Source organism: Phalacrocorax aristotelis, chromosome 20, assembly GCF_949628215.1.
Source record: "Phalacrocorax aristotelis chromosome 20, bGulAri2.1, whole genome shotgun sequence".
In the NCBI taxonomy this organism is placed as follows: domain Eukaryota; kingdom Metazoa; phylum Chordata; class Aves; order Suliformes; family Phalacrocoracidae; genus Phalacrocorax; species Phalacrocorax aristotelis.
The window spans coordinates 6,047,026-6,074,797 of record NC_134295.1 but is presented as its reverse complement, the minus strand read 5'-3'; the positions used below and the strand labels follow the sequence as shown (position 1 = coordinate 6,074,797).

Sequence of the window (27,772 nt, the reverse complement as noted above, 5' to 3'; positions counted from 1 at the left end):
CTCCCGACGTGAGGAGCTGCTCAGAAGTCCAAGGTGGAGGGCAGCTCCTGTCCCCGGTGGTACGTAGGCAACTTTCTGCAAGCACACCGACAGCTTTGTCAGGCAGCCAGTAACTCTGTGAGCTAGCCTAGCTTTCTTTTTGATGCTGTCCCACCAGTCAGCAGCAGCAGGATCTAGACTGGATATGGTGTGAAAACCAATTAGGACTTCACTTATGTCACTTCATTGATGACGGTGATTTAAGTTCTGATGAAACAAGCAGTCAGAACAAGGGAAGGACCTAAAATTTAGCTCCATACCAAAGGTTCCAGTTTTTGCAAAAATATTTACCATAGGACTACCAAGGTAACGATGCCTGCATAGCCCTTGGACAGCCTCAAACGAAAGCTGTTCCAGATATACCTGTGAAGAGCATTCCCCGTAACATCCCTTTGGGACTTTATCAGACATAAACCCAGGCCTAGGCAGGATTCCTGGCCACCTTCATTTTCACGGAAGAGCCAAGGGGCCACCTTATACCCCCAGCTTCACACCTCTACAAACTCAGGAAGCCAGCCTCCAGGACAGGGGTGAACACGGCAATCCACGTACCCGAGCCTAGGAGCGTACTGCGGAGCTCGGCTGCACCCCCCTGCGTGCTCGGAGCGCCTTAGCCTAAGGCTCCTTCTGGCTTTGTTCGGGAACGTCACGCCCCAGAGCCAAGGCTCTGGCCACCTCTAGCGCGCACGTCGACATCGTCATCTCCAGTGGTGACACTACACAAGTCTAGAGGTTTGATCGCAACCTTAACGTTTTACTTCGTATCTGTTTACTGAAAAAATCCTATTCCTCCCCTCCCCCAGGAAACACGTACTTCAAACACTCTCTGGAATTGATTTGCAAGCGTTAAGACCAAGTTAAATGATTTATAATTTTTTAGTTAAAAGAACATACACTATTACAGAAGCGCAAACCACGATTCCGCAGTTTCTTTCCCCACGCAGAGTCACTCCGCTCTGTTTATCATTCTTAATTGCTCCAGAAGTAGCATCTTAAGTGATATAAATATGCATGTGATTAAGCATTATCTTCAGTTAAAGTACCAGCATCTGAAGCTGCCTAGATGTTAGTGAAAAAAAAAAATTAACAAGAGAAACAAGTAACTCGTATCATACAAGAATATCTCAGTTCCAGTTAAGTGCATGATATTTTTCATACTGAGTAGCCTTTGATTAGCAAGACATCTCACTTTTGTGCACGGTAACCAAAAAGGTAGAAACTTGGAAAAACAAAGAGCGTGGTGTCAGAAAAAAACAACACACAGAGACGTCCTCACAGAAAGAGGAGATGGAACTTCACAGTTACTGCTGCCAGTCTCGCGGTCAAATGGGTTATCATCTCATCGCCAACAGGGACTAAAAATTTGTGCTAGTACACTAGTGGGAAAAATCTGATAAACACTAGAAACAACATACCGATTTGCAAGTAACTTATTTCTTTGATGGCAGCAAAGCAAATCTGATTGGATTGTTATCTGTGAAGCCCAGAAAATAGCACCTTATTATTATTTAAGTAAATGATATAGATGAAGGCAGTGGCATTCCACTGCCGAGGAAGGGGAACCGACTGGGATCCAGGACTCCAGAAACTCGCCCGTTGTTACCCCGTTCCAGCTCTGCCAGGCAGCGTGGCGTCTGCTCTTGTCCAGGGCACAACAGAAAAAGTTTTGCGACAGATCTTTTTGACAGTTCTTGTGAAAATTCAGAGCCGTTGTTTGCTTTGGGGGTTTGGTTTGGGTTTTTAAAGGTAAGTTTGCACTTTTTTTTAAAACGGGTAATTGGAAAGGAAGGAAACAGTTCCTGCCTGCAGCGCTGCTCCCTCCTCTCAGCGGTGGCGCAGCCTTTCCCAACGGTTACAAGTCACCAGCAAATCTGAGCCGCGCAGCACCCAACGGTGATGTGATACACGGGGCACGGACAAACTCGTCCGAAGGCCTTTACAGATCAGATTAAAGAAGAGCATTTAGCATTAATGAGCTGCAATAAATTCATCAAGAGCCAGAGGGAAGACTTTTACTGCAAGAATTTTATTGCACTACGTTCAAGTGCTGAACCAAGTATCGTGCCTACTGGACATCGGTCACAATTACACTCCCCCCATTCCTGTCTACGCTGTACGACAGTCTGCGCTTTTCACTATTTTTTCTCAATTAAGGCTGCAGAGTCATAGTATATGATAATTAGTACATTATAAATCAGAGTAAAACTAGGGGGAAGAATGCAAAGTTATACATATAGCATATAATTTTTTTTTAATTGATCTTCGGAAGGGCTTGGGGTTTGGTTTTCGATCCAGCACAACACCTTCCCCTCCAGTCTGACTTCCGTCATTTGTCAAATCAGCTTTAACTACCAGTATTTCATTGTACTAAAAACATCAATTTTGATTTGCAGAAACAGTTAGAACATTAGGCTTCTAGTTTGCGAGGGGAAGGTAAAGGCCAGAATTAGGTAATTTCAGCATCGTCTACCTCCCATGTGGACTCAAACATTACCAGATATGTTTTTTCCCTAATGTAGGCATTGACATCACAAACACTTTTGCGTCTCCTTTATCTATCAAAGAAATCAGAAACGTTACACATTTTAAAGGGAGGAAGGAACTCAGTACAACAATACAGCTTGAGTCAGGGTACAGACCGAGCCTCGCGGAGTGCAGCGTTTTCTAGCCGTGGACCTCAAAGAGGTCTCTTGGCGTATCAGTAAAGTGAGGGGCTTGACAAGTACCGTTATTTGTTGCTTAAATTTATAAATCCCTTCCAGGAATAGAATTCAAAAAGTCCATTACTTCTGTTCCGAAAATGTTTGCACAACTGAGCTGTGGACTAAAACCAGAAGTCTAGAACAGGAAGAAATGCTGTGAAGGCAGTTCATGTCACCAGCAGCTGAGGTATTGGTAAAAGATGGGTACCAGCCTGCACCCACTACAGGCACAGACCAACAGAAGCCTTTGGTGCTCCACAGCAAGAGATCCCAGGAGAGCATGACCCTAAACCTGTATTCAAAGCCTTTGGTGGCTGAATATTACAGACATACCGTCACGTTGAAAGCACATGAGGTCACTACTGGGCAGGGCACTAAGTTAACGCGTGTTTGGTAGAAGTAACCTGGCTGAAACTGCTCATTAGAGGCTGTAAAATGACTTGTCTCCATTAATCCACTGATAACACCAACGGCCCGACAAAGAGAACGTGGTGCCAATCCACACTCTGAAAATCAGCATATTTATGGTCTGCCAATGGTGAATACAAGACAGGCATGTTGGTGTGTGACTAGAGATTCTCCCTCCAAAAGAGCCTAATAAAAAATAACAAGGCAATCAGTGGTTAAACTGAACTGTACATGAGGGCTAGTCTGGGAAGATACCTGCTCATGGAACGCACTCCTGCGTGCGTACCAGCTTTCTCTCACATACGATACAAAGGAGACCCTCCCCCCAAATCCTGATTTACTGTGTTCAGCAAGGCAGAGAATCTGGACAGCAGCAAAAAGCCTTTTCTTCCTTATGACAGATAAATTAATTTTAAGTCCTTGTCTGGAATTGCCCCTTGCTCACCTGGGACACTTTTGAATATCAGTCTTCTGCCAGGATAGATTTTCTATCTTGCAACAGAAAGACAATTAACATCTCAGCCAAATTCTTTGGAAAAATAAGACTGACATACATGCGCACATAAATTCACACACACACTCACACACACACACACTCACGCAGTTAAAAGCACTATCTCCCGCCAACCAGAAAAGACCTTTAGCAGATTCACCAAAGATATCAGGCAGTGAGTCTTCTGTTACAGCCCACTAGGAAGCCTTTTCACACCTGCAGAGTCTGAACACCACGTCGACATGCAACACAGACATCACTGAACCTCTAGAATATGCCCAGGGTGGGCTTAAGGCTGTCAGACTGCTCCCATACAGCAACAACGGCTCCTCCTCATGTGTCTCTGCCAGGTCCCAGCAAGGTTTAAAAAAAAGGCAACTCCATTTAAGAGAGTCCCATAGGAATTACTGTATCAGGCCCTAACTGTGGGGTACTTTCCTCAAATCAAGAAAATAGTTTCTGCACAAGCCAATGCTCTGCTGGTTTTCCTTAGACATAAAATTTACTTTATTTCTTTTCTTAAAAAGTTAAAAATACAGGTTCAGAAACTGATTTTCTCCTTGCAGATGTTCAAACTGCAGCTTAAGGAGAAAACAATCCTTCACTGAAATGTTTCTCTTAATTTTTTTTATTTTTTTTATTTTTTTTTTTTTTCAATCATCACCACCATTAGGACAGAGGTTGAGGAGCACTGACTCCACCACTAATTTGATGACGTAGTTTGATTCCAGATTCACATTTCCAGGTGCCAAGAGTCCAGAAAACAGCCATGCTAACTTCTGCCTTCGTTTGAGATTTTTTTTTTTTTATTGAACACAGCAGTGACCGTTGGCATCTTTGAAGCGTAATCGCATCTTAGGTCGGTATTTCTCAAGGTAAAGCAGCTGTTTGGAATTGAAAGCTCCCCTCCTTTTCCTAAAACAAAGAGAATGAAGGCTAATATCAATGGAAAAAGTACTGCTTCAATCACCACATACATTCTAAAGCATATTAGCCCTCGTTTCAAAGCTTTTCTGTATCTACAGAACAGCATTTTAGCTTGGTTCCGCATCCAGTCACACTCTGAGGAAGGATAAACCAGGCCAGCACATGCAGTTCATCACCTACATGCCAATATTAAAACAAAAATCCAGTTAGGAAATTTCAGCATATTTTCTTGGATTGGAAGAGTTTATTCCCATTGCCAGCTGTAGTCACTGAACAACATCAAGGTCACCTTTTCCTTGCAGATGCATGTGTTTATGATATTAGCTAGTAAATAAAGGCCGTGGCATTCAGATACAAATATCTAAGAGGCTCTCAGAAAAGAGTTCCTCAGTGTAAGAGGTACTGTACCCAGGAAGAGGAAACACAGAATTTAAGAAAGGAAAAATTCAGAAAAATCTGACAGCAAGACAGTTTACAAAGATAACTGCAGTCCCTGGGAATCCATAAAAGGATGAATTGCTTTCTTGGCAAAGCTCATTCAACATAATCTTTCCTGCTGGGCTTCATTTCAAGATCCGATGTTATCACTAGACCAACAGAGCTCTGCAGTCTCATCCTTTACCAGTTTTGTTATCTTCCAGCCAGGTGGTTTCTGACATCTCCTGGGTGGGTATCACTCACCCACACGCCGGCAGGGGTGCTGGTGCTCACCTACTTGCTGCAGAAATTCTCTTTGGGGGCCCAACCTCACTAAAAATTTTTTTTTAATTTGGAGCAACTAGTCCATGTCCAATTCATCCTTTATTTTTACAGCCCCAGCTTAGACATTTTTTGTCCCCAAGTTCAAAACCTTTGAGTCTTAGGTCAATGGCTTGATCTATAAACCCAGATTTAAAAAAAGGCAAGATCACCTTTTAATCCTCATCTCTAAACACAGGAAAGGGCACAAACCTCAGCAATGATGTCACAGTAATGCCCATTATTGTCAGGAAATAGCTATTGGAAAACTAATCAGAAATCTAACAGGCTTTGCGGAGGACGCATGCTGTTCATATACAACAAACCGAGATATTTCTTGAGAACGGGGAAGTTTAACTTACTGCCTTATAAACTGAACTGCATCTTCGTACTTCATTCCACATTCAATGAGAGCAAGTGCAACCAGTACAGGAGCCCTAAAGGAGAAATCAATATTGAAGGAAGATCTGGAGAAACAATACATCGAACCCTTCAAAATACATCAAATTAATCTATAAACAAATAGCTTAAGTATTTTCTCTTTAAGCATTATCTACAGAAAGACATTTGCCTGCAGAGTACCTAATGTAAAATTTCTTTTAGTAGACAGCTCTGTTTCCAGCACACACACAGAAGAATTAAAAAAAAAAAATCAATAGCTCCTTAGTGTTTGGGGCATGAAACAATAATTCGAGATACTTACACTTTCTCATTTCACTTTAACCTAATTTTCTACTTGGCCAAAACAAGCGTGCAATACTTCTCACATGCATTTTGCTTCTTACAACACTGTAGGCTTTGCTGTACCTGAGACAGACCCATGAAGCATCGAACAGATGACTTACATGAATTTTTTTTTTTCAGTTATGCGCTGTACACCGGGAACTGGGCATTCCAGGGACAACAGAGTAAAACTTTCTACTTTGGGGTTAACATTTTGGAAACAGGTTAAGTGTAAAGAGCCGGCTTTTCAAACAAGCCGAAATCACAGTACACACTGACTTTCTCGTGGGCTGATGTTGACCCCACTAAACACACACAGTTGCAACAGGCACCGCTGATGGTAGTGCAGCGAAGGATTAAATGGGTGCTAGCAGCTGGACAGCTTTTACTCATCTAAACAGCTAAACAAAAACACAGTTCAGGAAAAACGACTCTCACTATCACTGCCATGCTGCTCCTGCATAAACAGTTATTCACTTTCTGAAGGAAACAATTTGAAACCTCACAAGTCACTTTAAAAAAAAAATGCTGTCTCTGTTTACTAGAGTTGAAGCTCAATTCCCCACTACAGGTAGACAGTTTTCCAGATTAAAGCAAAATCTGTAAAGCTCTTGCTTTTCCCTCTGCCAGTCTGAGACCAGCAGCAAAAAGGTCATTCTGTAAGGACTAGATGCACAACACGAGCTTATGTGACACACAGAAGACAGGAAGCCTCTGGTACCCTTTGGCCTGGTATTATGCAAGAAACAGGAGAGCTGAAAATCACTTGGGTTACATGTGGCCACCTTCCTAAGGATGTTCCTCAGATAAAAATAGAGCAGAAATGGATAAACAAATGTTAATTGCCCAGGGTTTTTGGCTCTTGTGACTTTAAATATTGGCCGTTTCTCCCTCTACCTCTTCATTTCCCCCATCTCTTCTTCTCTAGAGGTGGAAATTTAAGAACTTGACGCACTCCAACTCTGTGCTTACTTGACTTCTTTAATCTACCTTTCTTGCCCACTTATTCATGTCCTTAAATATTAGCAGTTCCATGGTTATTGCAAGAACACTAACACTTAAGCTCCATTTCCTTCTAGCCCATAGGATAAACATAACAACCAGAGATTACATTTGGGAATATGAATGCAGCATTTAGCTTTCCCGAATCAGTCTTTTTTTTTTATTTCATCTTGAAAGGAAATTCTTCCCAAAGAAGGAAGTTGTATTTTGAGTAGTGAGGAGAGACATGCAAGCAAGAAATACAAGCCTAACTCTTCTTACCACTGAAGTGGAGTCACTTCAGACTAAAAGTAATTGAACCAGTTTTTTCTAAATGCCTTTTTTTTATTACCACATGCTTAATAGATACCAGTTGAAAACAGGAGGAAATAAAAAAAAAAATTTACAGCCTTAGAAATTGTACTATACATGTATACTGCATTTGTCAAGAGGCACAAGAGATTTTATTGTTTTAGCAGAAAGCCACACTTTCAAATTAATAGCATCTCTAACTGCTCGTGTCATTCATCATTGGCAGAAGCGTTCTGAACAATCTCTCCAAGGTTTTCCTCTCATCCTGGATCAGAGTTATGAAATGACTAAAGAGTTTTAAGCTGCAGTAAGCTTCCCTTGCTTTAATGACACAAACTTGATACTGCTGCTTTCAAGTGTTATTTGGGAGAAAAGAGAGAAACTGGCATTTACTTAACACCTTCCATGACCTACCTCCCAAACAAATAAGCTAACTTTAAGTCCAGTATGAGAACAAGCCAGCGGCACACTAACCTTCCCAAGCCTGCAACACAGTGAACAGCGACACAGCATCCAGGCTCTTCACGAAATTTGGTTTTCAACAGGTTTAGCCAGTCGTCAACTATCTGATTAGGGGGTGGTGCTCCATCATCAAATGGCCAGTCCTTTGAAGGAGAAAAAGGACATTAGCTCTAAGGATGTCAATCCATAATCGACAGCAAGGTAACCATAACTGGGGTAAGGGAAATGTTCCATTCAGCAAGAAGCACGTACTACATGAACAGTCCTGTGGGTATTTTTCTGGTTGCACAGAAGCTTGCAAGTCAATATCATAATGCAACACTAAACATTTAACAACCATTTAATTGCGCTTTTCAATAAAATTTCAATAAAACTCTACACTGCCTCCTTTGTAGTATAGAATTTTTGGAAAAATAGCTGCCCTTGAAATATCATTTTATTAAAAATATGTAAAAATCAATAGACATTTCAAATAAACATTTGAAAGATGAGAGCTCTGTAGACTTTTGCCTGCGATTGTGTCAGCCTTTTAAAATACTATTTGTACTGCAGACTCTGTACAGAGGAGAGGGTACTTCATAACCATTCAAGGGAATCGGCAGAGGAGAAGGTACTTCATAACAGCTCAAATGGATCAGCTTGTCCAGCTGCTGTGCACGAAATGGAGCAGCTTGTCCAGCTTCTGTGCACGAAATAAGCAAGACAGTTAAAATTACCTGGGTATTTTCAAGTCAGAAAGGCATGTTCACAAGCAAAAAAGAAGAGTGCTTAGACAAAGACAAAGGCAAAGTCAACAACTAATCAGCATTTACAATTACATTTCTGCATTTTCAAGGGGTAGGCAGCATTTACACTACCTAGGCCACGTTTAGTATCATCAACATGGCTGTAAATCAAAATTACATGTGAGAAGCTTCCCATTTCATCGAGGTCACAGCTCTCCTGGAACTTGTGCTAAGCGGAGTACTACACGTCCTACATTTCAAGACCAAGCACAACATCACATGCTTTATAATCTTCTCAGACACAGGGAGTGCTGTAGACAGAGCACTCCCAGATGCAAGGGAAAAAAAATAATACTTGGTTGTTATTTAGCACTTTTCATTAGAGGCAATGCATTTTACAAGAGAGACTCATAGCCAGAGTTTCATATTATTCAACCACCTCTCCAAATGGTAGGGAAACTGCTTTGAAAGGAGGCCTCTTCCTCCCTCCTTGGCTAGAAACAAGTCTTTCAAGTAGTATCTTGAGAACAGGTTAATATGAAATAACATTCTCTGAAGCCTGAAACAAGCACACAGAAACTCTGATCAAGTACCACCAAAGGTAAAAATCTGCCAGACATTTCATTTTGAAACACACTTATGGCTACCCTAATACTTCCTGAACAGCAAGGACAGCTTAACACAACCTTGGCCCAAGAGCACCTTACAAATGTGATAGCACTTCAAGCTGCAAGGTAGAAATCTGCATCTCGGAACTACAAAATCAAAAAGCTTTTAAGTCACTGAGAACTTTACACACGATTAATTCAGAAAGATACACAAAGCCTGAAAAGTGCAGAGTACTTTATTAAAGCAAAAGGGAAATTAAAAATATCCGGGACAACACAGCAAAATACAAGGCTATAGAAACAAGATCCTAAAGTAAAACTAGTTCTTTCTAATAAAAGGCTTTTATGAGATTTTCCACTCAATCGCATGCTGCTAGCTGCATTGTTTTAGGCCTAGTGTCATCCACTGTCCCAGGAAGAGATGTACGGGCTGCCAAGAGAAGGGGCATTATCCACTACAAGATGCCTTCATTTGAAACTGCCTTGCAAAGAACAATGATTTACACATCAGTTCTGCGTCTTTGGATTAAATTGAATCCTTTCCTTCAGACCAAACACAGGAGGTTACTACGTTGCTTCAGCTTATGTGTTAACCATCATGTCCACAAAACCCTTGTGCTGGCCTGAATTAATGACAATCGTTCTTTCCACACAGATCATCACCTTCCCAGGAACAGTACACCACTGGCATTAAATTAGCACTGATAAAACACTGCTGCATGGGACACTGCCCAGAATGAGGAACGAGAATAATTCTCGGACGAGAGGACTAACTGGGGCAAAGTTTTGCAGTTATTTTCCTGATTACGAGTTCTGCCAGCATCACCTCTGAATTCCTGTCAGACAGGATAGAAAATAAATTGCTAAGCTCCTCAACCAAAACAGTCATTAATAACCAGGACGATGCACTGAGATTGCACACGCAGAAGGTATAGCTCTTTTGTGCCACCCTGCAGTAGCTGGGAAGGATGATAGGCAAGAAAGGGTTATTCTTATTTACCCTTTATATGGAGCAGCCTTACTCAGCAGAACAGCTCCAAATTTGTCGGTCAGCAAGGACTGCAGGATTGGCAATGCAGAACTAAGATGACCAAGATGCAGTAACAGGATTTTAAAGTGACAAAGATCCCTCTCTTCAAAACCCGTGTGTGTGCAACCCACGCAGAAGTTACAATGGCAAAACACTCCCCGGACTGCCTGCGTCTGCATAGGATGGGACCGCAGCCACCAGCGTGGGACTTTCCCACCTTCAATGCCAGAGCCCCTGGTGATACAGTAAATATCAGATGGCAACGAAGTCACATCTCTAACACTGGCACTGCCGACTGCCTGCTAGCATTCAGGTGGTGGCCGTTCCGTAGGGCACAGAGTGTAAAGGAAGTCTGATCCAGGGATGAACAGTAAATGAAGGACCGACAGAAGCAGAGCAGTGAAACATGTCTTAGATCCTGAGGATGAACAAAACTGCTGCAGCCTCCTTGGTTGCCAGCCAGCACAAAAATACTTCCAGAAAAAAAAAAACTACCATTTTTTCCCGATGTAGCACTTCTGTGTTACAAGACCTTACACAAGAACATAACCATAAGAACTGCACAAGCCCACAGAAACTAAATCCATCCCCGCCTCCTATCTCTTGGATTTAATCTCTGTTGATAAACATGTGCATGCAATAGTACTACTTCAAACACGGAACATCTAATTCTCCTCTCACTATGCCATCTGCCAAAGCAACTCTCTAGCTGCCACATTCTACCCATCTTGCCAGTACGTGATCCTGTATCACGGCATGAGAGCAGGCTTTGCTAAAACGCTCTCATTTTCAGGGGTTTCACTATGCTTTTGACCTCAATCGTATTAAAATAGACACTAATCTCTCTCAGGCTGGGTTTTTAATCTTGATGTTATTTTTGCTAGCAAATATTAGCTTTAAATAGTGACGTGTTATTTTCTCAGCCAGATGGTAATTCAATACCATTTCTGAACAGCAACGGGACTCTGCTTTGAAGAAGCATGCATTCATAGGAAGGAAAAGCTCTGCAGGAGGTGGTCAGGTCGGTGACTGGTTAAACTTATCTCAAATAGCAAAACACTACTGCAATACAGTAAATTATTCAAACAACCTCATGACTGGGATCGTCAGGATCAGTGATGGCATTAGCAGCAAACCTTCCCTGTCACCTCTTGCTTTCTGTTACCCTTAGATGCCTGGTGGATTTATACTCTCTCCTGTTCTGCCTTCTGCAGCAATGGAATACTAAGAAGAACTGGTACATACCAAACGCAGAGGTTTGTTAGCGGAGGCAAATGTGTAGAGACACAAGACACTCACACGTGTTACTCAAAGCGAAAGGCTCTCCAAAAGAACGGTACTTAGCCGAGCTGGCGGAAACAGCATTTCCAGTCTTTAAAAAAGCTTCCTCAAAAATCTGTTGTCAGCTCAAACCTACCCAACAGCAAGTTTTAAAGTTTCTTGGGAACCAAAAAATCCCCAAACTATTTCGGAAGTGCAGGCTCCAGAGCACTCCCCAGCTCCTGCAGCTGCCCCGGAGGCCCCAGCCACAGACCAGAGAAGGTGGGTTTCGTTCACAGCTGCAGGAACCAAGGTCAGCTGGCCTCACAGGGCAGCCGCCCTGGCAGAGCTGGACACCTGCAAAACTGTCCTAAGTCTTCTAGGAAGAACTCAAATCTGTGCTCTGGCATAGGAACACAGAAATACTCTAAGCCCCAGCTTAAATCAGGGCTCTGAGGGCTTCCACACCAGAAGTTTAATCCTTCCAGTCTCCAACAACCTGAGGAATATCACAGCTAGAGGTTTCACAGCAGCATACCCAAAAATGCTGTGATGCTCAAGTCCAAGGCAGTCCTAGAGGGAACAAAAATGCTATTCCAAAGCACAGCCCTAGGAGCACTGGTAGCCCTGTAGTGACCGATATTTCCAACATCACTGAGGCACACGTGGCTGCCTGGAACTGGAGTAAATGCTTGCTAGGGCCAGGAGCCAAGAAACCTGACCGACCTGTACATGGAGTTTTCACAGATATGCCAGGACACAAGTTTTTTTTTTTTTCCCTAATGGAAAACCGCAGAAGTTTGCCTCTGACTGAGCCATAAAAAAAAAAAAAAAAAAATAAAAAATCGAGAGGCAACAGAAGACTGACTACCTGCAACATGCAGGTAAGATGCGATTTCTGGCCTCACAACAGAGTATTACTCACTCTGGTAAAATAAACTGATTATAGTGTGTCAGATATAATAATTCAGAAGTATTGCCTGGAAAAATACCGCCTGCAAGCTTAGTATGAGCACACACCTATTAAAAAAACCTCCCCTAAAACCCCAAGCAATACTAGACACTATAGTCAGAGAGTCATTGCATAATGTTAACTCTGAGAAGCAGTGAAGGAATTCCACCTGCAGAACATGGAAGCCACCAACAGCCAGGCTCCACTTTGAGGTGAGCAGCGATGAGGCTATAGATCAATATCCTGCTACAGCCACTCCACAGAAGCCTCTATCAACGTGTCAGCTATAGTCTCAAGAGGTGGCACTTTTTGAAAGAGCAAGAGAAGGCAGTTTTATCTGCTTCCAGAGGGGGTCAACAGTAAAGCTGAGAAGTGCTGTATCTAGAGAGAAGGACCAAACCGAGCTGCATGGCCCACAAGGCTGAACACTGGGTTAGTATCGAACTAGTTATTAAAAGGCAACCAAAAATATCTCAACAAATCCAAAAATCCCAGAACAGACCCCTCTAAGTGCTCAGGGAATAGTAATGGATCAGCAAGTAACTTTCACAAAAGCACAGTAAGTTTCTCAAAACCAGCTTTAGCTGATGCAGGGGATGACGCTGCTTTTGGCCAATCTGAAACAGTCATAACCTCTCGCCCCAAGCATGAAGGCCATCCCCACCACTTATAGACAAGTGATTTTTCATTTTTAGACAGTTTAAGGCAACTCACTAGAACATGGATTCCTTCTTTTTCGATAGGAGCTTGATCGTAAGTGGCATCACAAACTCGCACCAAGGTTGTCACTCCATACTTCTTCAGCTCCTTTAAGAAAAAGGAAAACATGTGAGCACACTGACAGAGTGAAGAACTTTCTCATCAGCTACAAAACTAAACATTTTCCACAGAGTCAACAGCACTGTGACTGCTGCACAGCTCCAAGGTGACTACACAATGAAGGCACAAGGGCCAACTCAGATGGGGGGGGGCGGTTATGGCCTACATTAGGACTCCGGTTACAAGTGACAGGACTAACTAGGAAACACCTCTGAAATATTCTTCTCTAGGGAAGTGCCAAGGTGGAAAAAATTTGCATATATAAGAGCAAAATTAAAACAGCTGCTTATATTCTCCATGCAGATTCTTCTCTTTAAATAGAAGGCTGGAACTGTTTGCTTCAGCCAGTGTTGACATTTTGAGGCAGGGAGGAACAGAACACACACACCACCATACTCCAGCTTCCTTCTAATGCACTATAAGTAGCACATTGTGCTAGATAAATAATCAGAAGATCAAACACAAGCTGTTCCAGTTCACTTTGAAGGTTCATACAGCAAGCAGAATTTCCTCTCATGTTTGGAATGAATCACAAAAACTTCTAACAATTAGCAGTAATATCTATTCCGGAGCCAAGACTCCTGAAAGAGGAAGACAATCCACAATAATGGGAAAAAAAAAAAAATATAAAGAGACCAAAAGAATGTGGCTTTCAGACAAAATTAACCGCTAATATCTGAGCAGACTCATGGTGAAGAGCACACTGCTAAATGATGGAAGCCTGTTAATAGCCACAGTAAGGCATCAGTATCCAACAACAGGATCTCCCTGGAATGAAAAGACCTGCATACATAAGATAAAAGTCCTCTAGATATAAGGGCACAAAGATACAGCAGATTTATAGCAAACCAGAATGCAGAAATACACTGTACTACTACTTCTGATGATGCCATCTGTTACTTTTTCAGAAAACTGAATATTAAATTTTGCAGTATTTAAGATCTTATTGTGTCGTTAATGGTCTGATCCGCTGCCTATCACCACTGACACTTCCCACAGTTCGATGCAGGCAGGTGTCATTCTTCATGGATAAATTCTGGCACCTGAAATCTCTGACAATTCTGAGACTGGTAAGGCAGTTTGAGAGCACATCCTGTAAACTAAAACATTCGTTTAAGGATTGCACTTAATCCTATTCAAAGGGAGAAGAAAGGTCAGAAACCAGTTACAATCCTGTTAACCACTTCTTTAACAGCCAAAAACATGACCAATAGATCAATATATTAGAAGCACTGAATTATTTAATGCAAAATAACATTTAAAGTCACAGAACAAGCAGTCCTTCAGAAACCAGGACAAGAACGATGGCGAGGGTGTGTGGCTATATTCTAAAATGGAAACTCAACCAGCCTCTCACAATTAAAGAAACGCAGAACTCTGGAAAAAGCAATCTGTGGATTCTCTTCTCATACTGTCAAGAGAATATGAACAGAGCAAAGATAAAAATGTCTTAGGTTTCAAGTAACATGTAACATACAGCCAAAGTGTTGTGCAACAGGTGTTAATGACTGTTCAGTACTTCTACAGTAACTATGAGCATATAAGGAAAGAAGGATGACGCTGTGTTTGACTGCCTTACCTCTATGAACTTGCCGAGAGTTGCATTGGTTGGGTTGTGAGTGATCAGGAAACGCATATTCTCATAAGTAATTTCCACGGGGGCTGGACGGTTCATAATGGCAAACAAAATATGTAAGGGGCCAAAAAAAAAAAAGAAAATTAAAAAAAAAATCAATAACCTTGGAAACGTTTCACAGCAGAAAACATTAAAAAGACCACTAAAATGCCTGGGATTGATCAGAGCTTGCTTTGACGTGTTTGTTCCTTAAGGAATTTGCTTCTAGAAAAGCAGGTTTGCTTCAGAATCCACTTGAATTCAACTTCGGCCTCAATTACTGCAGGTGGTATCCTTCAGACTCCAAAAATTCTGACTATATGCAAGACTAGGCAGCCTGTTCTACATTTAGGCACTGGTGAGGCAAAAAAGTAAGGGCAGATTTTCTCTCCACTTTGTTTTCTTGATGCTTAGTTTTGCTAGAGTCAGTAAAAGGAATATGCTTCCAATGTGCAGAAGATATCCCATATATTTGAGTGTGTTCGCTGTGTCTGGAGTCTTCAAGGCAAAGTAATTATGGCACGTAGAATCCGCTGCTCTCAGCTCACTTGTCAGCCAGGATGCTGTGCTGGGCCTGGCAGAAGTCTGCCCTCACACTCAGAATCGCCATAAATGTGCGACGTATATTCCAACAGAACACCTAAAGAGAAGAAAAATATCATGTAAGAGCAATTGTTGCTTCTACTTCCAGAAACACCAAATATTGACCCTCCCAGAGAAACTCAAATTAGACTAGATAAGACTACATTTAAAAAACAAACCAAACAAAAAGCAATCTTTACTGGAATCCCGATAGTTGTAATCCCAGATATTCTCCTGGCACCGAGTATGCACTAGCCCAGAGACACGGGACTTCTGGTAACTGCAGCCAGGCACCGGAACTGAGAACAAGGAAACCTTTCTGTGCTCTCTGCAGCCCCTCCCTCCCAACCAGGTGCCCTAGAAGAGGAGAAAATTGCACAAAGCCAAGCACACACTTAGAAGTATCTATTGGAACCATCATGCCTGTTTGGCCTCGGCCCAAATATGTAAAAAATACTACTAGTATGGCTTAATTTTCTGAACTAAATAAGAAGTACAAGCAGAAATAAGAGTTTAACTGCCATATATCTGAGCTTTTGCCAGCAGATAAATTCCACCAACATTGTTGTATCGCTAAACTCCCAACAGCAGTAGGGAGATATCGTCCAGAAATCAGTTATTTCAAAGGCAACAAAATGGTCATTTAGCAGTAATGACTTCTAGTTATTCTCAGCCTTATCTGTGTTTACAGGCTAAGGTGTTAAGACAGCAGCAGCTTCCAGTCCTAACACACAGGATTCAAAAATATAGATGTTTCAGCAACAATAATAAAAGATGGAAAATTAAATTCTACCATGAAGTTTAAGGGGATGAAAATGAAGTTAATCTAAACTAGCTCAACTTCTATAAGGTTGAAACACTAAATAAGCAACACGGCTTTTCAACATGGTTAAAAAGCATGAAGCCAAAGAATCACTACTGACACTTCTTTAAGGAAGAAAGTTTTATATCAGTTGAATAAAATCCAGACTAGCAGCCAGAAGTCACAAACCTGCCACTCAAGCAGAAAGGTCAACATGGCACACTCAAGTGAATACAATTAGAGAAAAAAGCACACACATGCATGGAAGTTTACACCCCAAACTTCTGGAGTGCTCAACATTTAATGAGATCCTCACTTTAAAATAGTCAAATTAAGTACTAAAAAATTACCTTTTTCACTGACATGAAGTAAAAAATCACCAAAGAGCAGCAATTATTTCCTTAAAGAACAGCTTTCAATGCCAAAAAAATACATTAATTAGGTTGCCAGAGGCAAGAACAAAGATGTTTTCAATAACCTCCCCCAACCTTAACACTGTTCTTACTCTGAGTGACTGAAATACAAATTTCAAAAATGAATCCTGGAATATTTTAGCAGTGTAAGGACTATGGAATATAGTGTCACCCCAGATGGAAAAGGCCCATCTGAACACATCATACTCAAGCCCTTACACTTGTCAATCCTTGCACATTTATCACAACTCTCTCATACACGCTACCAAACCTCAAAGCAAAGGCTATCTTAGAATCTATTACAGCCTGCTATAGCTACAATGTACCAGGACCAGAACGACCACAGTTACAGCATCCACATGTCCAACACCTGTAAAACTTGATGCAAGAAAGTCTTTTTTCAGGCAAATACTGGCCTGTTTTTCCCCCATTTGAACATACACTCCAGCCACCCAACACATCCTGAAGAGGGACCTGCAGACTTACATTACAGGAAGTTTCAAAACTAACTTTTTAGGACCTAACAAGGTCATTTAAATAAAAACAGTGGTCAACAGATCTTGGTACAGGAGATCAAAACTTGGATCCTGAGCACCAGAGGCTTACAGCATTACAAAGTACACTGTCGCAAGGGGAAGAACTATTGTGTCATATCTAAACAAATCCTTTAAACATTTTTCTTTTCAGCACCAACAATTTGGTTGGAAGAGCCTCATCCAGTGCTATTTGCACTGAGTTGTATCAAATCAGATCATTATGGTTACACTTCCCTCAAGCAAATCAAAGAGGGAACTTCAACCCAATTATTTTAAAAGTCTTTTGTAAAAACTATTTACCAAGTCATTAAGAAAGGACACATGGAGATGACACGTTCCAGTAAATTAAGTATGGCAGGGGAGTCACCAACTCAAAGCCTGCTCTCAGATCTGCAGCTGCTCATGCTCTGCCCTTGGCCAAGCCACTTTCAGTAGCTCAGCTCAGCTGCAGAACAGGAATGACACCATCTTACCTTCCCCACGGAATATTACTGAAGCATTTAATTAGATACTAGCTAAGGAGTGATTAAAAATGTAAAGCACTGTATTTAAGTCTAAAAAATGATTTCCAGAAGGATGAGAAGTTTATGTAGCACATAACCCTATTTTTAAAGGAGGTTGGTTACTGACACATACATCCCTTCCTCCCATGACTTTCAACTGTTAACCGTTAAGCTAAAGTTTAAAAAGAAAACCCAGGCTTTTAATTAAGAAAATGAACAACAGGAGAAAGCTTATTGTCTACAACTTCTGACCTCCCCAAGTAAATACTTTCTTCCTCCCTGTGTCAGCAAGCAAATTTGCACTTCAGAATCCCAAGAGAACCAAGCACTATCAAACTGACAACAGTAAATAGCAAGGTATATGCACAATGTAAAACAAGAAATAATTTTTTGGCCAATTAACCTTCAACTTTTTGCACTTAGAGAGTGAGACAGCACATGCAGGGAAACCAAAAAGTCACTAAACATTTTAATGTGGCTGGCCTCTGAAAGGCAGCAGAAGGATCCAACACATCAACGCTATCCATGAGGTGCAACAGCTCCATCAAGAACCAGAGGAGGAGAAAAAGCAGAGACAGCAGCACAAACAGGGCAAGGGATAGCCACTCATGCATCTGCAAAGAACTAGATATGCTTGGGAGCCAGGTCCTGATGTTGTTTAACTTAATTATCAGGGAGTAATTATCAATCAAGATGCCTATCTGCACAACCAAGTTTAGTGAGCTGTGACAGCCTCTGCACCTACAGACAGGACTAATTTAAGTTATCACTGAGAGCACTGCAAGCTCCCCACCTCTCCCGCTCACACAGCCGAACACACTTGATAAGAGAGAGCTTGATAAGGCCTAATGAAGCCAATTTGAGAAGAATATGCTTAAAACATAAGCAAGCAGCAGTTGTATTAATGAGCATAAATAAATCGGGGTCACTAATTAAGAGAGAACAGTTAAATGAATTCCTGATTCAACGGCAACTTCACTTGAGATTGCCTTAAGTAAAAATCCAACACACCTACAATATTCACCTCCAGTGGCTGCCTCATCTATCACTGCATTGACTCCTAAATTAGACACTTCAATAGGGCAAGTTGCTTGCTCTTCTGTATTGAGCCTCTACAAGTTCAGGGAAACAGGTCTAATGAAAAACAAGTAGTAACATCTTAAGGAATTCCTGGTTCCACCATCGCCTTCAAAACACACAGGTAAAAGTGCTGCCTTAGCTACACTGAGACAGCGAAAGAGCTTGCAACAGCTGCATCTCCGAGAGATTGCAAAACACAGATACCTTTGGAAAGGTCACTTGGATCACCTTTCAAAATAACCCAGTGCACAGGATGCACAGCAAAGCCCGCTAATTTGTCAGTCAGTATTAAAAGAATACGTCAGTGTTTTAAAGACCAGTATTTTGAAACCATCTCAACTGATTTTGTTTCTGTAAGTGGGAGTCCACACTGGCTGTTAACAAAGTCAGGTCATGAGCTGATGAATTTTTCCCCTTTCCCTTTTTCTTCTGTAAACCCTCATTCTTTCTGTCTGCACTTACACATGTGACACCAGTACCACAGGGCACTGATTGACGGAATAGAACTTGACCCCATAAAATTGCTATCCTGATACGACGCTGCAGCCCAGCTGGGCTTTTCCCAACACTCTGCGTACGTCACATTTCGCTTCCCCTTCCTGCACTGCCCTGCCAAGTGACCCACGTTCTGTCCATACCCTAGCAAAAATGTCCTGTTTCACCTGGAGCACAAGGTGCTTTTCAAGTGAAAAAATTCACCAAGACCTCCAAAATTAGCTTTAAAACAGTGGAATCGCACATTAGCAAGAACTGAAGCAACCATCTTTTCTAAAACATACTCTCCTAGTATATAGGGAAAAGAAACTCTGGAACGAACATTCTTGGAAAAAATTCTTGAACACTCTCTGAAGGAAGCTTGCTCAGAATGACACGTGCCTGGAGAGGGGTGAGGTCAAAAATTTTACTGTTCCACCCTGTCCACCCCCGCTGCGGAGCTCCCTCCCAGGCTGCTGACAAGTTCTGCGGGTGACTCATTCGTTTCCTTTTGCACTAACCCAGTCCTAGGCTGTAAAACCCACGGCAGCAGATAGAGATCTGCCTCAGCAAGAGAAAAAAAAAGGCCAGATTAAAGAAGTCTCAACTTAAAAGTGACACATCAGGAAACAGTAAGAACTGTCAAATATATCATGCAAGACTACTCAGCGAGAGAAGAATCCTGCAGCCAAACTCAATTTTGAGTACTATGCAAAAAAAAGTTTAGCTGCCATCCCTAAATTCGGGTGAGGTCAAACCACTGTATCCAACACAGACATCGATGCGTAGAGACCATCATCCTGGCAAGCTCAGCACTGGGAAGCTGTTAGATATTGCATTAGCTCTTTCAGAAAGAATTGATAGGCATGCGTGCTTTATGCTCCAGATCTTTTCTTTCCTGTGAGATAGAACCTGCTTCAAAGCTAGAAATGCTGTTCTGACACCAGATTTTTTTTAAACGCCTTCCCCACCCACCATTTAGTTTTTAAAATCCCTTCAGAGGACACATTTGAATGTTATTTACATACCATGCCCAGAAAGTTTGAAGTTACTAAAAGTGTTTGAAGTCAACAACAGAAGGCCCCGCTAAAGAAAAAGAAATTTAAGCAATTATCCTGCATAAGTCACAGAATTGCATTTAAGTAAAAAATCACAAGTTACTTCAGACATCAGTTCATGAGTATGTGACACTAACACCTCATTCCTAAAAATCAGAACGCTGAGCCATATAAGCTGTACTAACTGTGGGATTTTGAAAACACAGTCCTGCAAGATCATCAGCCTCCCTGACAACTCAAACTAAATATTCTCACCCCTCAAGAAACCATTAACAAGTCAAGCAGGACTTAAAAGCAATTTCAAATCGCACAGCAACAGGGCTGATATTCTATGCAGTTACAGAGTTGAACTACTTGCATCTTACTCATCTCACTTGTTTGAATTTGCCGTATACCTCTGCTGGAAAAATGACTTAGGAGAGAGCTGGCTGCTATTCCACGCTCCTGTGGCAGTTAAATTCGGTCTGACAACTGAAACTGAAGCTTACTGATAAATTTCACTCACTTCCACAAAGTCTCAATTGTTAAAATCCACAGTCCATTATTTTGAGCAGAGCTTAACTTTCAGTGTAAGAGACCAAAAAGAATGTAACTTTTTAGTACAGAACAGAGAGAAACAAGGGGTAACAAAAAGGTACACCTAACAGTGATCTGAATAGAGACAGCAACGCGGCGCCTCAAGTGTTACAGCAGAAAAAAGGATCCAGAGATTTAAGACTCCTTCATCCCTTCACAATTAGCAAAACGAGCCATGAGATGATACCAAAGTCAACAGCCACTCTAAAGGTGTTTTATACTCTCTTATGATACGCATCAGCCAGGTACTGGCCTAAATAGGTGCCAGCCTGATCCAGCACTGCAATTCACGTGCATCAGAGTAACTTCTAGCCCAGATTCTCGAGCCAATAGGTCGCTCTCAAAATGTTTAGACAGAGCTGGTTTAAATCTCCAACCCTTTAACAGGCAAAGAAGCTGTCAAACTAATCCAGATAAAACAGACAACACAGAGCTCCTCTCTGCTAGCTCAGTAATGGCATGTCACTGACAACATGTTTTTTCCTCCACAGATATTACCAATACACAACCTACACCATTTACAAAAATAATCTGCTTGCACTACAATATCTCAAGAGCTACATTTCCAGCTGTGGATCATCTTCCTTAAAGTGAGGACAGAAACGTGCCCTTCCGTGACCCCGCATCGCCCAGCTCTCCCCTGGGCCACACATCAGCGCTCTCCCTCCCAGGCCTCACAACAGTTAACCAACACGGCATTCCACCACAGGGCAAAGTCCGGCGGGAGGAAACCGGCTTCGATCACAGTTCAGCTCTGCTGATAGAGGAAGAACAGCTCAGTACTGCTTCATGGAAGAGAATGATGGATATTTGCAGGGAATTGAGCCTGAAGTCAATCACCTGTGTTTGTGAGAGATGTACATCACAACTGGGCCTCGTATAAGAAGGCCGACATTCCCAGCTGTGCATCCCTACATATGCAGATCCTTACTCATACCTTAACTCCAACTGATCTTTTCTTTCCAACAGTTGAGTTCATTAAATTAAGTATTTCTACACGTTGAGTCATAAGGAGATAGAGTTTTCTGGCTGCTACTAGTGGTGGGTTTATCTTTTTTTTTTCTTTAAATACTAACTGCAGTTCTGAGTCAGAACCTGACTGGTTCATTTTGGGAGTTTTGAAGTGAGTTTCCATTTATACAGTAGCCTTTAAAAGCCAACTTTCTGCCTTACTCCTCCTCACGCTGAAGCCAACAAGCACACAGCTGCCCCAAGAGAAAAAGCAGATCGTGACTAATCACACCAAGGAGCCACGAGGAACCATCACCGCAGCCGAGTGGAGGCCACTGCTACGATCACCCCCATACCGTAACACCTCCCAGCCTGCAACCTCGCCCCTGCTCCAAATCCCAAACCTCTCAGTAACAAGGGTTCCTCACCCACCAAAGGACGCCTGAAGCAGCAAACCACAGCCCTTCCCCATAAGCACACAGCGCTCTGTCTCTCAGGGAACACTCTCCCTTAGCACCCTCAGCAACATTACTTTCTTCAGCCACTGCCCTGGCCAGGCTTCATCAAGTCCCCCCCCTTTCCAGCCCAGGCAGCTCCAAATCCCACAGGGCAGCCGTCTATCTACACAAACCGGCCTCGGCATTCACATCCCTGCCCCCGCTCAAACCCCAGGAAAACCACCACATCCTGGACACCCTTCCTTCCCAGCTCCACGTGCCCCCCTCCAGCCTGAGAAAGATCCCCCCCAACATTGCTCCCAGCCTTCCCCCTCTGTTTTACAGCCCAGATCCCAGAAAAATTCTTTATCTTTACAGACTATCTCCAGGCCTAACACAGGGCAGGCCCCTTCCTCCCAAAACAAACCTCCCACCCTTTCTCAAACCCTTCCCCCATCCCTACTTACACACAGGAATCAGTAACACCCCTCCCCTCAGAAACCCCCTCTAGACACCCCCACACCAGGTATAGGCCAGTCCCCCCCCATTCACCCAGCACTCCCCGGCAGTATCCTTATCCACTGTAATCCTACAGTCCAACCCCCAGCCCAACACCCCCATGCCTCCTAAATCATGTCTCCAACTTCCCCCCAAGCCCAGGTACAAGGCAGACACCCCCCCCCAATCCCTTTGGGGTCCACTCATCCCAGCGCCACAGATGAGGGGAGGACCCCCCCAAACCAGCCTCACAGGTAGAAGGGACACCCCACAAAAGGAGCCCAAGAGTATCCCAAAATCAGCCTTACTGGACGCGGGGGTCCTCTTATACCAGCCCAACCCCGCAGGCTGGGGGGACCCCCCAAAACCAGCCCCAAAGTTGAGTAGGGACCCTACAGGCTAGCAAACTGCCCCCAAGCCTGCTCCTCAGGCCAAAGGGCTCCCCAGGGGCTGGAGGATTCTCCAAACGAGGCCCAGTGGTCAGGAAATACCCCTATTCCAGGAAGAACCCCCCTGAACCGGCCCCTCGGACCACAGCGAGCCTCCTAAACCAGCAAGGACGCTGACGAGGCGGGTCCCCCAAACCACATAAGACCCCTCCAAATCAACCGCAGGGCCGAAGGAGGCCCTCCGGGCCGAGAAGGTGCCCCCAGACCAGACCCACAGGCCGGGGATCCGCTCAAAGCCTCCCAAAAAGCCGGGGGGGACCCCGGAGGCACTGTCCCCCCCTCCCCACCCCACACACAGCGCCCGGGCCCGCCCCGGGGCGGGGGCTCTGTCCTCCCGCCGTCCCTCCTCACCCGAAGCCCCCCCAGCTCCTCCCCAGCCCGGTCCCCTCACCCTGGGCATTGAGCGCGTCGGCGTTCTTCCGAGCGGGCCCGGCGCCTCCCACACAGCGGGCCGGGGGACGGGAAGGGACGGGAAGGAGCGGGACGGGGCGGGAGGGGGCGGCGGGCCCGGCCCGGCGGCGGCGGGGCCCGTGACGGGGCTGCGATCGGTCCGGTCCGGCCCGGCCGCGCCGAGAGACCCAAGAGCCCGCGCGCCGCCACACGGCTCCTCGCGCACAGGCCGCTCCCTCCCCACCCGCGCCCCTTGGTACGACCCGCCCGCCGCTGATTGGCACGGCCCGCCTCACACCCACATCCGGCATTGGTACGGTCCGCCTTCCCACCGCCCCGGCTCGGCGCGAAGGGCGCGTCCATCCGCCGCCGCAGGGGTGCCCTGGGCATGGCGAGGCGGCGCTACGGCGGCCTCGCTCCCCACTGCCGCTGCCGAGCGACCTTCCCGTGCCGAGGGAAACGGCTCCCTCCATCCCGCTGCTGTTGGAACAGCCTCGGGAACAACCCTCCGCGAGGGAGGCGGCGTTGGTACAGCCCGTTTCCCCCTTCTTGGGCATTGGGATGACCCTTCTCTGTGCGACCGGAGAGCCCGGGGACGGCGGCCCGGCCCCTCCTGCCCGCCGTGAGCTCGGCTTGAAGCGAACTGCGCCGCCTTGCTGTCCCCAGTCACCCTTGGTACGCCCCGACACACACACACACCCCCGCCACTCCGGCGCACTTGGACTGGCCCTCCGGCCGCACGTGCACGCGTGCCCTTCCACGCCAGCACGACTTCCCTCCTCCCAGCGCACAGTGGTACAGCCCACTTTCCCCCCGACCCGCGGCACTCAGTGGTTCGGCCCGCCTGGCCGTTCCCACGGCTTCCGCTTCCCCCGTCCACGCCGGTACCGGGAGCGGGGCCGAGCCCTGCCCGCAGGGTCCCGAGCGGGCTGTATGAAGGGCCGAGCGTACCCGGGGAGTAAAACGGTGATGTTCACAGCCCCGGTACCCCCGGAGGCTCTGGGAGGTCGCGCCGGGAGCGGGTCGTTCCGCGCACGGCGAAACCCGAATAAACAAACGAGCCGTTGCTCCGGTTCCCGGCTCCGGTAACTCGGGGTTTGGGGGGAGCACGGTGCTGAGCCGCAGCAAGGCCCCGCGCTTGGCTGGAGCTTGTCCCGGTGTTGCGTGACCCAAGGTGACAGCCCCGGCCGAACCCGCACTGTGACGTCCCTCCTGACGCCGGTTTTGACGTCAAGGGTGTGACGGTGTTTGTGGAGCGGTTCCACCGCCCGCTTCCCAATCCTGCCTGGACGACGGGGATCCGTGCCCGCGGCAATCTCGCCGAGAGGCCGGCTCCAGGTCAGAGCAGCTGAATTGGCTCCGCCAGGAGAGGTTTCTCCCACACCAAAAACACGGGGTGATGCCCTTTTCCCCAAAAAAAAGAGCGGCCGTGAGGGATGGTGGGGCTGCAGCAGCCTGCCCCATCGGCGGGCCGGACCCTGCTCAGGGCATCAGGCCGGCGCAGGGGCTGTGCCAGGAAATACTTAGCCATGGGATGAAAATCACTGAGGCTCCCAGAGATCCCCAAGAACAGCAGGGTGAGCGCCTTGGAAGCCAGCATTTATTAATCTCTGTAACAAGAAGTACCTTCATTTGGAGCCACGGATTAACGCTTCTTTTTCTGCCAGCTGAGATTAAAAATACAGGAGCAAAGGACAGAGCCATGGGACAGATGGACAGTTCCTGCGGACATTGCTGCTGCTGTCGGTCTAGCCCAGCGAGCGGGCAGATGCGCTGGATACGGCACCAGTGAGAGCTGGAACAATCATAGAATCATTAAGGTTGGAAAAGACCTCTGGGATCATCAAGTCCAACCCCCAACCCAACACCCCCAGGCCTCCTAAACCATGTCCCCAAGTGCCACGTCTGCATGTTCTTTGAACACCCCCAGGGACGGTGACTCCCCCACCTCTCTGGGCAGCCTGTGCCAGGGCCTGACCGCTCTTGCAGTGAAGAAATTGTTCCCAATATCCAATCTAAACCTCCCCTGATGCAGCTTGAGGCCACTTCCTCTCATCCTATTGCTAACAACTCAGAAGAGACCAGCCCCCCCCCTCACTCCAGCCCCTCTCAGGCAGCTGCAGAGAGCGAGAAGGGCTCCCCTCAGCCTCCCCTTCTCCAGGCTAAACCCCCCCAGACCCCCAGCCGCCCCCCAGCACACTTGTGCTCCAGACCCTGCCCCAGCCCCGCTGCCCTTCTCTGGACACGCTCCAGCCCCTCAAGGGCCTTCTTGTCCCGAGGGGCCCAAACCTGAGCCCAGCATTCGAGGTGGGGCCTCCCCAGGGCCGAGCACAGGGGCCCCATCCCTGCCCGGCTCCTGCTGGCCACACCAGTGCTGACACAAGCCCGGGGTCTGGTGGCCTCCTTGGCCACCTGGGCACTGCTGGCTCATGCCCAGCCGGCTGTCAGCCAGCACCCCCAGGGCCTTCTCCGCCGGGCACTTCCCAGCCCCTCTGCCCCAGGCCTGGAGCGTTGCGTGGGGAACAAGAGTTCCTCTGTTCTGGGCTCCCATGGGAAGCCCTCCGCAGGGCCTCTCGCCTGAGCTGGCAGCAGCAGTGCCTCTGACAGCCATCTGCATAACGCACAATATCGAGTGCTCCGGGCTGCCGGGCCTCTTCCTCTTCTGCAGCAAAACAAGAGCTGATGATCGGTCCCGTCGGAAGTGATTGCGTCCACCCAGCCATTGGCTGCTCCCGGAGATGTTCACAGATGGACAAACAGCGGGAGGTCAGAGCAGGCGTGACCCAAAATACACCCATCGCCTGCATTCAGCCAGAGGAGAGTACATTGCTCCTTGGCCTGGCGCTGGGAACCACATCCATTTTAACACCCAGTGACTATTTCAGATTTCCTAATTTCCAGTCCAGGGCCCCATCAGGCAACTCTCCCCTAAAAACTGAAATACTCCAAAGGAGCCACGTGCATCTCTGTTTTTTTTTTTTCCCCTTTGCTGAAGTTCTTGGAGGAATGGGCCCAAATGAAACAACTCATGACAGCTGCCACCCACAGCTCCCTGAGCGCAGCAGAGGTTGCGGGAAGACAGGAGCTGTGTGCGCTCAGGGAGCGTGACTGAGGCAGCAGGTGGAAGCCCTGGGGCAACGCCAGCCCGTTACCGGGAGCAGAGTTAGTTCATCCCAGCTCTGGGAAGGCGCCGTGGCATTTACAAGTGACGCAGCTGTAAGGATGAGACAGGGGCAGCAGGCAGGGAGAGAGAATCTCAATGGAAAATATGCAAGAATGACATTGAAGATACATGACAGGGGTGAAGGAAAAGGAGACAGTGTGCAAATGAGGAGGGAGCTGATGGAGGAGGAGCAGGGCAGGCACACGTCTCAGGGACTCCGCAGCTCCAAAGCTGTCAATAGCAGGAGCTCCCTTAGAGGTCCATCTCCAGGTAAGATAGTTTGCGCAGCAGAACTGCAGAGCCATTGATCACCAAGCGACAGGTTTGTGCAGGTTCAGGGGGACTGTTTGAAATTGGCACCCCGGAGGCACTAGGGACAGGACAAGTTCAGGCTGCATTTGTCTGTGAACATCAGCTTTAGCTCCGCACAGAAGGGGCTTCTGCGGACAGAGGTCTGTTGCAAGGTATTGACAGATCAAATAAGAATCCCATGCTTCTTCAACAGGCTGAAGTATAAGTGTAATTCCACGACTTATAAAAGCTCTTGTCTTCCCATGTTCTTAGGCTACAACTGTCAAATTATTAATAAAAGGCCATGTTTGATACTAACTTAAGGACCTGCGGTGCCCAAAATGTATCCTGTATGCTAGTTAAATAGCTGCTGCCTCCACAAACCACAACAGAAACCCCTGCAGAAAAAGGGCCTTCACATACACAATCATCCTGACTGAAAAATCATTCAGCACTGGTTTGCTGGGTTTCAAGACTGTGCAGACAAGCCTCCCCCTACTGCCTTCACCCTGGCACCCCTAACTGCTGTTTTTTTTAGCCTCCGATAACTGCAGCCCATCAGACTCTTTTTATTACCTCTTCAACAATAACATCACCTGCCACGCAGGAGTTAATTGTTCTCTCCACAGCCCCGTACCACAGCATGGGGCAAATAAGCAGACCGAGGGCCTGCTTCCCCAGCACAGGCCCCATACCACAGGGCAGCCATGGCAGGAGGGAGACAGCTCAGCTCCACCACAGGCGCTGCCCAGGCCCTGTACCGCAGGGTAGCAGG

The 27,772-nt window shown here is 45.8% G+C and overlaps 1 protein-coding gene across 4 annotated transcripts; it reads right to left on the bottom strand.

Annotated features, from left to right (window-relative positions):
• Positions 1 to 4,117: 4,117 nt before the first annotated feature.
• PTP4A2 (protein tyrosine phosphatase 4A2) lies at positions 4,118 to 25,338 on the bottom strand. Of its 4 annotated transcripts, XM_075115096.1 has the most exons (7): positions 20,213 to 20,271; positions 16,529 to 16,590; positions 14,759 to 15,434; positions 13,075 to 13,167; positions 7,798 to 7,928; positions 5,670 to 5,744; positions 4,118 to 4,557 (listed from the first exon to the last, which is right to left on the bottom strand). In XM_075115096.1, the coding sequence occupies exons 3-7, from the start codon at positions 14,852 to 14,854 to the stop codon at positions 4,449 to 4,451; spliced, it is 504 nt and encodes a 167-aa protein (XP_074971197.1). In that variant the 5' UTR covers positions 14,855 to 15,434; positions 16,529 to 16,590; positions 20,213 to 20,271; the 3' UTR covers positions 4,118 to 4,448. The 4 variants fall into 4 exon arrangements, with proteins under 4 accessions (XP_074971197.1, XP_074971195.1, XP_074971194.1 ...); XM_075115094.1 differs by lacking the exons at positions 16,529 to 16,590; positions 20,213 to 20,271 and adding an exon at positions 25,170 to 25,338; XM_075115093.1 differs by lacking the exons at positions 16,529 to 16,590; positions 20,213 to 20,271 and adding an exon at positions 23,545 to 23,794.
• Positions 25,339 to 27,772: the final 2,434 nt, after the last annotated feature.